The sequence below is a fragment of the Melanerpes formicivorus genome, unplaced genomic scaffold, assembly GCF_026170545.1.
Source record: "Melanerpes formicivorus ecotype bairdi unplaced genomic scaffold, bMelFor1.0.p_v2 SCAF_2, whole genome shotgun sequence".
Taxonomy (NCBI): Eukaryota; Metazoa; Chordata; class Aves; order Piciformes; family Picidae; genus Melanerpes; species Melanerpes formicivorus.
This window is the reverse complement of record NW_027142354.1, coordinates 59,613,768-59,627,883: the sequence shown is the minus strand read 5'-3', so window position 1 is coordinate 59,627,883 and position 14,116 is coordinate 59,613,768. Positions and strand designations below refer to the sequence as shown.

At 53.8% G+C, this 14,116-nt stretch overlaps 1 protein-coding gene across 6 annotated transcripts in view; it reads left to right on the top strand.

The window, feature by feature from the left end:
- Positions 1–14,116, top strand: part of TCF7 (transcription factor 7) — a 73,096-nt gene that overhangs the window by 44,820 nt on the left and 14,160 nt on the right. For 4 of the 6 annotated variants that reach the window (XM_068163546.1, XM_068163527.1, XM_068163555.1 and 1 more), the window contains exons 4-7: positions 4,694–4,826; positions 8,119–8,209; positions 12,010–12,096; positions 13,816–13,926. In XM_068163546.1, coding sequence (XP_068019647.1) covers positions 4,694–4,826; positions 8,119–8,209; positions 12,010–12,096; positions 13,816–13,926 — 422 coding nt within the window. The remainder of the gene's footprint in view (positions 1–4,693; positions 4,827–8,118; positions 8,210–12,009; positions 12,097–13,815; positions 13,927–14,116) is intronic. The other 2 variants (XM_068163537.1, XM_068163573.1) reach the window with 1 other exon arrangement.

Below are 14,116 nucleotides of genomic sequence, written 5' to 3'. Positions count from 1 at the left end.
TTGTCTCTTTCTCTTTTTTTGTCTTCATGAAGAACCACCTACATCTTTCTCTTAGCAGATAAATACTTGTGAAGTGAAACAGCTCTTCCTGTGCCCGTGAACAATGAAAAGCTCAGCTTTCCCCTGCAGAGGTTTAACTTCACAACAATAACCATCACTGCTTTCAAACAGAAACTGGCACCAGCACAGAAAGTCACAGAGAACTTTTGAAAGGTTTTGAAGTTCCTTCCCTGTGTTTGGCCCCATCATGTCTGGAAAGAGGTGACCTCTGACTGCTGGGGCACAGCAGGTGTTTTATGCCAGGGAGCTTGTCCCCTGGTGCCCAAGTGATGCTTGGTGCTGTGACACTCATCAGAGCCACAGGGGACAGTCAGCATCCTAGGAGCTGAGTTTTGTCACTTAAGGCAAAACTCCAATGTGCAAAAATGGGCAGGGCTGCTCCAGTGCCTGCTTTGCATCTTCCAAGCAGAGCTGGATTTTAAAGACACTGAAAGAAATCAGAGGGCAAGGGAAAGAGCTGAGGGAATAAACTCTCCATCAGCCACAAAATGTAGAGTGCAGGGATAAAAACCTGGGCAAGGACAATATTGAATAGAAACAGAGCAAGGACAGTGTTGGATAAATAGACTACAGGCCTGGGGGAGAGAGACTGGAGAAATGCCCAGCAGACAAGGACCTGGGGATGCTGGATGACAGCAGCTGACCATGAGGCAGTGTGTCCCCAGGTGGCCAAGAAGGCCAACAGCATCAGTGGTGCACAGAGCAGGAGTAGGGAAGTGATCTTCCCTCTGTATGGGCACTGGAGGAGGAGCAGCTGAGGGACCTGGGGCTGTTTGGTCTGGACTCTCACGCTCTCACTCTCTACAGCTGCCTGAGAGGAAGTTTGAGCCAGGTTGAGGTCAATCTCTTCTCTCTAGTACCAGGGGATAGAATGTGAGAAAATGCCTCAGGTAGTACCAGGAAAAGTTTAGGTTGGTTATTAGGGGGGGAAGAATACTCAAAAGGTGGCCAGGGTTTGGCACAGGCTGCCCAGGGATGCGGTGGAGTCTCCATCCCTGGAGGTGTTCAGGAAAAGCATGGCCATGGCACCTGGGGCTTTTCCAGCCCAAGCAGTTCTGTGAGTCTATGAAAATCCTGAGCAAGGGCAATATTGGATAAAAATCTGAGCAAGGACAATGGATGAAAGCTTTAGCAAGGGCAATATTTGCTTGTTATGCATCCTAACCCCATCAGCTCCTTGCTGCATTGCCCATGCAGAATTAGTGCAAGAATTAATAGCTGCAAATCATTATTTCCCTTGGTTTGACTGCTGCTCATAAGCAGTTCTGGGGTACACAGGGCAGCAGGGCTCTTCTGGTCATGGGAGATGTGGTCTCTTGGTGCCTGGAGGAACTCTTGGTGATGCTGAGGGTAAAGGCCAGCAGCAGCTCCAGGCTGCAGCCACACTGGGTGACTTGGCCTTGAACCAGGGAGATGCTGCTGCTGCTGTTGTTGCTGCTGCAGCCTGGCTTTGCATGACTGGGTGAGGGCAGCCTGAGCGTGGGTGGCTTTAACTTTCCCTGCTTCCTTTGTGCTGTGACTGCAGCAAAAGTGAGAAAAGAGAAACAAGTGTCTGGAGATGAGAAATGAGTTGCTGCTGACGAGGGCTCCAGCCCCAGCACTTGCAGGCAGCACCCAAAGCGGTCTGCAGCAGCTACTGGGGTGATCTTTTGTCACAGCAGCTCCTGCTGCAACACCGTGGGGAGAAGAGGGGTGAAGGTGTCTGCTGACACAGCCTGGGGCCCTGGGATGGGAGATTTATCTGAACTTGGAGGTGCCACTCTGCAGAGCTGTGTTGAGCCATGGGCTTCAGGTCTCAGAGCACCCCAAGTGACACCATTACCCTCAGGCTCTACCAGGAGCAGACAGATTGGACATTAGGAAAAATGTCTTTCCTGAAAGAGTGGTCAGGCACTGGCACAGGCTGCCCAGGGAGGGAGGTGGTGGAGTCACCGTCCCTGGAGGGGTTCAAAAGCCATACGGACGTGACACTTGTTCAGACCACGGGTCAGTGGGCATGCTGGGGTTGGGTTGACTCTTGGACTTGATGATCTTAGAGTGCTTTTCCAAACTTTATGATTCTAGTCTGTGATTCTGTGTACCTAACAATGCCCCTAATCATTGGTCCCTAATAATCTGCTCATTGGGACTGGTGTTTGGGTAAAGAGCAAAATGCACATTCATGCCTGTTACAGCCACCTTCCCCAGCAGTGGAGCATGCTGACCTCAGGCTTTTCTTTCCATGGCATGATGACTAACTCTGCAGTGAAAAGGAATTGATTCCTCACCAAAGCAGCAACATCAAAACTTCACAGGTTTTGTTTTTCATGGCTGATGTGTCAACTCATCTTGCCCTCTCTGAAAAGTGATGTCAAAGCAAACACATTTGGGGCAGCTTGGGGTCAGGCTGCAGCCTGCAGCGCATGAGCTGCACCCTGCAGCGCATGAGCTGCACCCAGGGCTTTCATCCTGGAGGCACCCAAGCAGGTCAGAGGAGCTTGGGAATGTTCTCGGAGCTCAACCCATTCATCTTCCAGGACCAGCCAGGGTGGCTCCTCCCAGCAGCTGGACACATGGCAGAGTGGATGGCACAGGGCTCTTGGCCTGCCAAAACCCCTCTGCCTTGGTGGTGACAACCAGCAACCTGGCATGACCATGGTCCCTTGGGCAGGCTCCTCTCCCCAGACTGGCCACCAGCAAGCTGGCCCTGGCCTTTTCTTTTCTTGCCTCTCTTTGGGGCCACCAACATGGGACAGTCCAAAAGTGAGGTGACCAACCTGTCCTGATGGCCACCAGTGTGGGACAGTTTGAAAGTGAGATGCTCCCTCCTGCACCAGGCCTCTGCACTCCTCAGGATGCTTCCAGCTTCCCCTTGCCTGGGGGCAGTCATGGGGGTCCAGCATGACCTGGGGTGATGGGGACATTTCATTTCATGGGCAGGGATAGCAAAAGCTCAGAGCTCCATGCCTTTTTAACTGAGCAGGAGCCAGCCCAGCACCACACAGTCCCTGAGCCTGCTGCCTGTGCCACGCCACTGTGTGCTGGGCAGAAGGGGTACATTGCCAGCTGCCTGCTGTGCACAGTAACTCTACATTTGGTAAGCATCAGGACTTAGGGAATCCCTGAATTCTGAGAAGCAAATGATCTTGGAGGTCTCTTCCACCCTGGCTGATTCTGTGATTCTGTGAACCTGCATGTCTCCTGGGTTTTATTTGCATGAGCAAACCTTAGTGGGAAAGACACATGCAAAGCAGCATCTCCATTGGTTTGTTTTCCTTGTTTTCCTCTCCACACCATGGGTTTCCTCCTTTGGAGCAGGGATGCAAGATGCAGGACTTGCCCAGGGCTCTTGGGCTGCTGTGCCAGCAGCTCGGAGTGGCAGGGAGAGCTCCAGGATAGGTCCTCCAGAGCCATCGGCTCTGACTGTGCCACCACCACCAAAACCAGCATTGTACTCATTCTGCCTGAGCAACATCAGTCCCACAGTGGAAGGTACCAGTGAATCAAGCCCAGAGACTTCACATGACTTGTCCAAAGCCAGGCAGCAAATCACCTGGAGGCTTGGGTACCAGTGCCCAGCTTCTATGCCTAGAGAGCTGTCTTACCTGGTCTGTTCTCATTTTCTCCCCATTTTGGAGTGCCCTCAGTCCTGTTTTAATTCCTGGATTTATCTGGGACAAATCCTAACATTCCACCACCAAGGCAAAGTCATGTTTGGGTTTAAAGGCAGCCATGGGCGAAACCAGGCATGTATGGAGCAGGCTGCGGTGCTGGCGGCGGGAGGCTGGCTGCAGACGGCAGCCTCTGCCTGCTTTCCTCAGGCTCTTTGCAGCAGGCTCCCCTCGCCCTGCTCCAACACGCAGAAGGCTTCACAGAAAAGCACCTTCCACAAAGATGTTGGGCTCTGATGGCCTTGCCACGTGGAACCAGGAGTAGCTGCAAGAGGAGAGGGATTTTTCTTTGCCAAGTTTGGGGTTGCTGCATCCCCAGCACTGCTTGAGCTCTCTCTGGTCCTTCTCCCAGCGCTGGAGCTGGGACTGAGGTGGGTTGCATCCTCAGGGCTTGCTGGTGACCATGTCACAGTTTCAAAGGCATTGCCCCAAAGCTGTTCATGGCTGTCCCTGCTTGAGGGCCCCACTTAGGAAAGTGCAGGATGTGAAAGTCCAGATTTAGACCCTGTGGTAGCAGAAAGCAAGAGCAATGCATTGGGTCACAGGCTTGTAGCATCCATCCTGGAATAAAAAAGCTCTGAATTTTGAAAGCTTCATTTGGTTTGGGCTGGTTTCCACCTGCCTGTGCCATCAGCTGGTGTCACTGCTTGGATTATGGATTATGGGTTATGGTTCAAAGCCATGTTAGACACAGCCTTCAGCAACCTGGTCTAGTAGGTGCCCCACAGCAGAAGAGTTGGAACTACATGATCTTCAAGGTCCCTTGCAACCCAAACCATTCTCTGGCTTTATGATTTTCCTTGAAGGATGCTGTAGTGTTTATTTAAGTAGCCAAGAACATTTTCTGCTTGTCCTTGAGAGTCTCTGGGGACTCTTAGTAATTTCCAGCCTTGCTTGCAGTGGCAGGACTGCCAAGGGCACCAAGCCTCCTTGCTCACGGAGCTCACCGACTTCTGAGCCCTCTCCCTCCTTGTGTCTTGCAGTCCAACAAAGTTCCCGTGGTGCAGCCGTCCCATGGAGTCCACCCACTCACCCCCCTCATCCCTTACAGCAACGACCATTTCAGCCACGGCTCCCACTCACCCCACCTGCCTGCTGACATCAGCCAGAAACAAGGTAATGGCACCGCTGGGGCCTGCCTGCTGGGAGGGGCAGGGGGCTGGAGACCACCGAGGTCAAGGCTGGCACCTCCCTGGTGCCACATCAGCTGGAAAGGTGAAGAGCAGCAGGAGTTTATTTAGCTCATTGGCAATGCTTTGTACTCCTGACCAAGAGGAGCTTGGCATCCCAAGTGCCAGCCCTGCTGGTGGAGCATGCCCAGCGCTGTACAAGATGGCCTCTAGCTCAGGGCCAGACCAGAGCCCGCAAGGTGATGTCAGCCAGAAAATGGAAAGTAATCTTTCCTTTGACTCATACCCAGACTGTTGTCAGGTTGTCATTTTGAGAAAATAAATGCTTGAAACAGGAAATATTTTGACTAAGCAGGAGTGGTGTCTGAGAGCTGGCAGGACTGCTGCCTGCCGGTGCCCACAGCACCAGCTGTGTGCTTGGCACACGCTTCGGCTCTCCGGGGTCCCGGCTGAGCACAGCACACATCCATGAGCTGCTGAGGAAGGTGCAGTAGGTAGAGGTTAAACTCTCATCTGTCAAATACAGGTAGGTGCACAGGAGTTAACCCCAGCCCATCATCCTCGGTGGGTTACTGACAAGCTGGGTTAGGATCAAACTGTTCTCACCCCTACCACAGTGCAGCAGAGTCTTCCAACACCTGTTCACATTGCCTGGGCTTTGTTTTGGCCTTGATTTCATGTGAAAGCAAAGCAAAATCAAATTTTTGTGTGGAATGGCATTTGGGAAGAGACTCAGAGCCCATCAGTGTGGAAAAAAAAGGAGGCACAAACCCAGCTGTTCTGATTTGGGCAAACCCAAGAGTGATCCAAACTGTCCCAGAGACATTGACTTCTCCAAGTCACCACCACTGATGTGGTATTCAGGGTGCCCTTAGCTGGAGACCACGCTGAAGTATCCCTGCTCTGAACCATGTTCTGGACTCTAGGTTCACAGATATGAAGCATTTAGGTCCTATGTAAAGACACCCAGGCACATCCTGCTTTTCTTCCAGCCAGCATTTTGCTTGTCAGCCACCAGAGCAAAATAAACTAAGCAGAAAGCCAGGAAGAGTTAACACAAAATAAACCAATTAAAAGCTCAGCTATGGCAGATTTTGGAATCTCAAGGGGAAGTGTGCAGCTGCCTCAGTCTCCCAGGAAGGCAACCCAACACCTTTCACCACACTGCCTTTGCTGAGGCCTTGCCGAGCACAAAAGCCCCTGGCTGTGAGCTGCCTCCAGGGACTTGCCATTAGCCTGAAAAAGTTTAGGTAGCCTTAAGCAAGACAGGAGAAGCTCCCCCAGGGGATGAGCTGGTTATGTCCCTCCGTGGAGGCTCCAGATGGTACTGGAGTAGTCCCCAAGCATTCATCTCAGCCCTGGTTAGGTAGCTCTGGGAAGCTGTTCTCTGGCTGCACCCCACCTGCACCATCAGTGCAGGCACTGCCCACTGTCCCCTTATCCCCCCAGCTTGAGGCACAGGGAGTCTGTCCTTCCCAGAGACCCCCAGTTGCTACTGATGGAGAGGGTCAGATCATCGTCCTCGGTTGGGACCTGCCTCCATGGTGCCTCTCCCATCCTCACACTGCTGGTATGAGGGTTTCCTTCCCATTCTTTCTGGATGTGTCCCATCTCTGCTTTCATCTCTGAAATATCTCCATTATCACTTTGTGAGAGCTCTCCACAGCTGCCTTGGCTGTCTACAGCTACCTGAGAGGAAGTTGGTCTCTTCTCCCTGCTATCAAGTGATAGGAGGAGAGGAAATGGCCTCAAGTTGCCCTGGGGGAGGTTTACTTTGGATATTAGGAAAAATTTCTTTGCTGCAAGAGTGGTCAGGCATTGGAACAGGCTGCACAGGGAGGTGGTGGAGTCCCCATCCCTGGAGGGGATCAAAAAATGTATTGACATGGCCTTCCAGGACATGGTTTAATGGCCATGGTGGTGTCAGGTTGACAGTTGGACTCGGTGATCTTAGAGGTCTTCTCCAACTGAAATGATTGAATCTAAGATCTTGAGAGTCACCATCGTGGTCATTCTCACAGCTTCCCTTTAAAGTATTTCACAGCAGCCCAAGGACATACAGACAAGGAAGTGCTCATAGGATCTTCTGAGTCAATGTCTGGTGCCCAGTCCCTGGACCAGCCAGAGTAACTTGTGCTCTGCCTTGCAAAACTTGTTGGAGAAATCCTGGCAGCTGCCTGGCACAGATGCTGGGTGTGCTCAGCCTGCAGTGGGCTGCTCGAGCACAGCTGCAGGTGAAGCCCACACCAGGTGATTTGTTCCTTTCAGTTCAGCTCTCTGTTCGCTCAGGGAATTCCTAATCAGATGCTTGGCATCTGCTGGTGTTATTCCTAATTAATAATTTATCACCTGGGAGAACAACTCTGAGGTTGCTTGCAACTCATCACTGATTTCTTCAATGTATTTATTGCCCAGGACAGCTGCTGGACAAGCTCTGTACATCAGTTTTTGTCTGAGGCTCATCAGCAGTCAACATCAGATGATGCTGCAGCAGATCTCGGCCTCAGCTCCCCTCCAGTTCTCCAGTTTTCCAGTCCTGGGGTCAGCTGGAGGCTGCTTTTTCCAGCAGCACCATGGCTGCCTGAGTCTCACCTGCAGCCCCAGGCTCCACAGGCTGTTTCCAAGCCCAGATAGAAGGGATGGATGCTCTGGCTGTCTCCCCTGGCCATGCCGCCCATGCCAGCCTCTTTGAAGATCACACAGGGATTCCCCTGCAAAGGGTGAATTCCCAGCTGGCACCATGCCCACCTCCACCATTCCTTGGTACCCACAGAACCCACAAAACAGTTGCTTTGAGTGGGGACTCGAGTTGTTTACCATCAAGATGGAAGTGATGCCTGCTGGAGCATCCCTGCTGGCCCCTCACGGGGGGTCCCAAGGATGGCTGATGCGAAGGGGGTGCAGGAATGGCTTTGGCCATCAGTTGTGCACCTGAGCAGGCACTCTGGGAAGGGTAGAGGGAAGTCCAGAGTCCATCAGACCCTTACCAAAGCAAGTGCTGTGTGGCACAGAGCAGAGATGATGACTGCAGGAGAGCTGCCTCCCGCACCCATTACACAGGTGGCAGGGCTCTGCAGCAGTGTGGACAGCCCACCCCATGCCCGCAGAGAGCCACAGCAACACAAGAGGCAGCTGGAACACCCTGCACCCGCAGGCAGCCAGCTTACAGCCTTCCCCCTGCCCACAAGTGCCTGTAGACAGAGCACCCTGGGGGTCAGGAGAGGGCTGGGCCAGCCAGGGAGTGCAGAGCTGTGTCTAACTCATCTCCCTCCTCCTAGGAGTGCACCGCCCGTCCCAGACCTCAGACATCCCGGGATTCTACCCGCTGCCTCCGGCCGGGGTCGGGCAGATCACGCCGCCCATGGGATGGTGAGTGTGGAGGGGTGGGATGTGAGCCTGGAGGGGAGGCTCCCCTGCTGCTCCCTGCAGGGTGCTTCCCTGATCTTGCCACCTGCAGTCCTCCCTCACCCCATGGTGCTTTCACCCCGGCTTCATCCCTCCTGCTGCTGTGTCATGGGGAGGGGGATTTAGGTCTGCTCTAGAGATGGGGAGCAGATCTGGGGAGAGATCCTGCCCCTTCTTGAACTGGCTCCCCAGTTCCAGGAGGACAGTGAACTGCTTGACAGGGTACAGCAAAGGGCTGTGAAGATGATGAGGGCACAGGAACATCTGTCTTAAGAGGAAGGGCTGAGGGAACCGGGGGCTTTCAGGACTGGAGAGGAGAAGACTGAGGGGGGAGCTCATCAATGCTTATAAATACTTCAAGGATGGGGCCAGGCTTTATTCAGTGGTGCCCAGTGACAGGACAAGAGGTAATGAGCACAAAACTGAGCACAGAAAGCTCCATCCAAAGCTCCATCCAAAGAGAAACTTCTGTAATTTAAGGGGGGTGGAGCACTGGAACAGGCTGCCCAGAGAGGTGGTGGAGTCTCCATCTCTGGAGTCATTCAAAATGCACCTGGGCACCATCCTGTGCAACCTGCTCTGGGTGACCCTGCTAAAGCAGGGGGATTGGACTGGGTGATCTGCAGAGGTCCCTTCCAACCACTGTCATTCTGTGAGAGGCTGAAGGCTTTGCCCCAGCCAGGACACCCCTGGAGCAGGGTTACAACCTGCCTGCTTCAAAACCATCTCCTGCCTTGTATCCAGCTTCCTGTGTGGGTTAGGAAACCCAGGGAGAGCTTCCTATGGCACTCTCCTGGGGTTCAGCACAAAGGGGTTTCCTGAGTGTGCCACCAGCATGGCATAACCATGGGGCCATGGTGCTTCCTGGGGTCTGAAGCAGGGTAAAAATCCATCCTAGCAGAGACCTGCCCATGCTGAAGGATCCCAGAAACTGCAGCCTGGCTGTGGCTGTGACACCTCCCACTAGAGACAGGGAGGGAGCAGGTCTGGCAGGCAGTGCCCTGTGGGCATTGCCACTCCCTGGGTTAATTTTTAATCTTGGCTGGTGAGGCAGGGACCTTGCAGAGGCTCACAGGGAGGCCAGAGGCTGCAGGTTGTGATGGCTGGGGTTGGGGGAGAGAGCAGTGAGGGCAGTCATGGAAGCAAGAAGCCAGGACCCTGTGGTCCCAGCTGATCAAACCCCAGCAGAGCCCAGTGGAGACTTCCAGGTACAAGGATGTGTTGTAAAACAGGAGAGGCCAAGCATATTCAAAGTAAAGTATTCACCTTTCCTTTGGTTGTGTTTATGATATTTAACCACCAGGAAACAGAGGCTGAAGTCTTTGATGCAGTCTGGCTTCCAAGAGATTACATTGTGCCTTCTGTGCTAAATCTGCTACTCTTGGGTGATGATTTAACTCCACATTGATATGATTCATCCTCAGGAAAAACAAGTAGTGGGGTGGCTGTGCTGTAACACAACAGCCATCGTTGGGGCTGAGAAAGGAGCCTGCTTGCCAAGGGCAAGGTCCCCTTTTTGGGGTGGGATGCTGCTAAGGACAGCCCTGAATGGGTGGAGGGAAAGAAATCCAGTTTGTGTAGAAAGTTTGCCGGTGGCTGGCGGCTGAAGAAGTTTGCCCTGAGAGCTGCTGCAGCATCTGGCAGCTTTGGCATCCTCAAGCAGCCTCAGCAGACACCTTCCTTAGTGACTCAGAGCAGATACAGGAGAGCAACAAACTTGTGGGTCAGCAGAGAGGAGCACCTCAAAGCGCCTGTCTATAGCACAGCCTTTGCACATCCTGCCCAAACTGTATGGAAGAAGCCCCAAAACCACTTCCAAAATGCTCAGTCCTCAGCCAAGGCTCAGCACGCCGGTGCAAGCGGTGCAGAGGCACCAAGACTCAGCGGGTTCGTGGCAGCGTTGGCCCCAGTGCAGGGCACAGTGGGCACATGCTGGGGGTGGTCATGCTGGCCATGCTGGTCTAGGTGGCAGGGAGCCAGGGCAGCCGATGCAGGAAGCAGCTTTTCCTCCAGGAGCTGGGCAGAAAAGAGGCTTTGTTCTCGCCGAGCATTTCGGGAGGAGGAGCTGCAGTCGCCCTCTGTAATTAGCTGGGACGACAGCTGGATGAAAGCCTGCAAGAGTCCAGTCGAGTGAGTTTTGCTCACAGGAGTCTGGCAGCAGCCGGCAGCTGGCAGCCTGCGATCCGTGCCCCTCACCTGAGCAGTGGCAGTGCCACGGCAGCCCCTGCCTGCCATCCACCTCTTGCCAAGTGCCCTCTCATCAGCAGGTGATAGGGACTGCAGTTCCCAGCATCAGGCATCGATGGTGTGATGGTGCAGCTGCACTGATGGGCACACCAGTGTCTCCCTGGAGGGAGCTGTGAGTGCCCAGCTCTTTCTCTCTCCCACTATCCCCAGTAACTGGTGTCACTCCTGGATTAGCTCCGAGTGTTTGCTCGGGCCTGGGGCAGCCTCCTTTAGCTTCAAAGGCTGTTTGGGTTCCCCGGTGCGCAGCAGCACTTGGCTGTTTGCTGGTGTGTTTATAGCCACCAACATCTGAGAGGTGGGAGAGGGCTGCTGCCTGGCAGGGTGTAAACAGAGCCCTGCTGCCTGGGCTGCTTTTCCTCCTGGCAGATCCTGCACAGTTCCATCAGTCCGAGACACAGCAACGAGAGAAGCCTGCTTCTGCCCCCGGCACAGCTCAAGGGCCTGACTTGTTATTCCTCTTCAGGGCAGAAACTGTCTTCAGCCCTGAAAACTCCCTGGCATCCAGGGTGGATCCTCATCCTGGGCACTCACTGAGAATGGGCTCATTTTTTGACTTATTAGCGCTGCAGATAGCTGGTGCTGGGCTTGGCCATGGCTCTGTGCAGCCTGGCTGGAGCAGTGTGAGCAGCAGTGTGGGGTTAAGCATCCTGCCATGTCCTCCTCAGGCATCTCTTCCTTTCCACTGGCAGTTTTAGAATCACAGAATCATTTTGGCTGAGAAACCCTGAGCATTCCCTAGCTCTACCAAGGCTGGTGCTGAACCCTGCCTCTCAGCACCACATCTCTGTGTCAAGACATTTTAGGTGGGAAGCATCTTTTGGTGGGTGTGCAGAGCAAGCCAAGGTGCTTTGGAACTCTCTCCCTATGAAAATGGGAGTTCCCCTTGCTGGGAACAAGGAACTTTCTGCATCATTATTTCACTCTCTCAAAACCCAATTTCCAGCTCCAGGTCTGGTACAGACCCAATCCCCAGTGTGATACAGCTTCCAATAAGCCTTGGCTTATTGAACAATGACAGGCATCCTTACAAGATGTTCTGGGACAATCAGAGCATCTCTGAAGCAGGCAGGAGAGAGCAGGTGCTCTCTGACCAGACCTTGGGAGGTTCCCATGCTTGGGCATCCTCCTGGTGCACCCTGCAACTGTGCAGCCTCAGGTGCGCTGCACAGAGAGACTCTGACCAGGATTTCAGGGTCTTTTGGTCAGATTGTGTTCTTTTAGGCAACAACTTCTGTGCAGTAGCAACTCCTAATTTTTCAGCACACCTTTTGCACTGCAAGAGGATAAAACAGCAAGGTTCCTCAACACTGGGAATGAAGCAGGGGTCAGAGTTGGATCCAACCTTTGTAGAGAGGCCAAATAAAGTCCTGTAGTTCCTGTAAGCCCAGGGAACACGCCCAAGCATCCCCCCAGGCAGAGCTCCTGGGGCGCTGGTGCTGAATCCCCTTAGCAAAGGGGATGCTTAGGACCCCCCCGTAGCTGTGGATGCTTTATAGCCTCTTTCTTCCCGCTCCCAGGCAGAGCCAGTCTGTCTATCCGCTCCCGTCATGTGGATTTAGGCAGCCGTACTCGTCGGCGCTGGCTGCTGGGGCTTCTCTCTCCAGGTGAGTATCAGCTGAGACAGGCCAGCAGCTCAGCTGCCCTTGCAGCTTGCACTTTGTGTGCTAGGAGCTTGCAGCAGACCACGGCCACCCAGGGATGGCCACACACCTTCCCCAGGGTGGCCATGGGAAGAAAAGGTGCTTGGTAGGCAGTGTCTGGTCCGAAGTGTGCTCTGGGCAGCACGGAGCATCCCAGGAGGATGCACAGCGATGGGGTTTTAACCAGCAGAGGTCAAATCCAAGCCAGAAAGCCCTGGCTTCAGCTCAGTGTTGGGACAGCAGGGTGAAATCCATCACTCAGGAATTTGCTCCTGGTTGCTAACCCTAATCCTGAATACATCCCTGCCACCACTCCCACTGAGTTTTGCTCTGAAGAGACTGGTCTGGGCTACTTGGTCTTAGCCTGAAAAGCAGGACAGGCAGCAGGCAGGGGCTTGCTGATGCCCCACCAGCACAGCACAGCATACAGAGATGTAAGAACAGCTTTTGCCTCCCCTGTCCCATCACTGGGCAGTGTGGGGCCAGACCCTGCAGATGGGAAGGGGTCAGCAGGAGCTGGCTGCATCTTTGTCCTGCTTCCCCCCACCAGGAACTGGCCCTGTAGCACAACCAGCCTTAAATATCAAGGGGGTTGAGCCACGTATCCCAGCCCCAGAATCATTTGCACTGCAAGTTTATGGACACTCAGGATTTAATTTGTCCTCTCTGAATAAACCCAGACCCCAGTGATGTCCTAGTGAGCAAAATACATCTGCTGTGGATGGAAGTCACAGAGCCCAGCCGCTCCAGACAAGCTGGTGGCTCCAGTGAGGATGGCAGTGCCATGGGGATGCTTTGTGTTGTCCTGAAGAGCCTTTGGCAGAGGTTTCCAACATGAAAACCCTTTCCCATGCAAGCCTTTAGCCATGCAAAAACCTCCAACCATGCAACCCTGGATCCATACAGCACTCCACCCATGCAGCCTTCCATTCATGTAGCCCTCCATCCAAGCAGCCTTTGATCCATGCAACCTTCCATCCATGCATGCCCTTAATGCAGCAGCAGAGGTGAGGGAGCTCTGCCAGCCCTCCTTTCTCCCTGAGACACCACCTTTCCAGGCCTCAAAGATGAGAAAGAGGCTTATGGTTCTCCACAGAGGTCCAGCAGCCTCCTGGAGACTAGCACAGGAGCTCCTGCTTGCAGGATTTTGGGGTGGATTTTGCAGCAGTACACCTGGTCAGATAAGGATCAGCCTGTGCTGGTGGATTCAATTAAACAGCTTTTCTTTCCATGCCAGCATATCTAATGAACAGTTCATCTCCCATGGGCAATTCTGCCATCTCAAGCTGCAGTCATAAAGTGGCAAGCTTGGCAGAGCTGCCTGTGCTGGCTTTCCCCTCTGAGACTGGAGAGAGCAAGCTAATGAAGCCTGAAAGCCAGTGAGACCTCTGGTGATCTCATCCCACGTTGATGGAGGGCATTGCTTAGGCAAGGGGCACCTCCTAGAGTTGCAGCTGGGTTCGTGTCCAGACTGAAGCTGTTTCTGTTAAAAGAGAGGTGTGGGGTGGTCCTAACCTCTCCCATCCAAAGCCAAAGGTTGTTGTTCCTTTCTGCAGCACTAATAAGGTGTTCCAACAACAGAGATCTGAGTAGCTGAAACCGCTGGTTGAAAGCACCTTGATCTTGGTGGGCTGGCTCCTGCTGCAGGCCCTCCTGGCGTGGCTCAGCCCCTCTCTGTTGCAGGTTCACTCACCCTCTGATGCTGGGCTCTGGCGTGCACACCACCGGCATCCCGCACCCTGCCATCGTGCCCCACTCCGGCAAGCAAGAGCTGGAGCACTATGAGCGGAATATGTAAGTTGGGGGAGCTGTGGAGCAGCACCTCTCCGTGCTCCTGGCAGTGCTTGTGCTGGGCAGGGGGAGGGTGGATGAACACTGAGGTGCAGATCTCGGCCCCTCCACCCACTGGCTGGGTTGGATGTCAAGGCTTCTGCTAGGCTCGGTGCCACCAGACAGCTGGGCTGGAGGGCAGCTTTGATGCTGA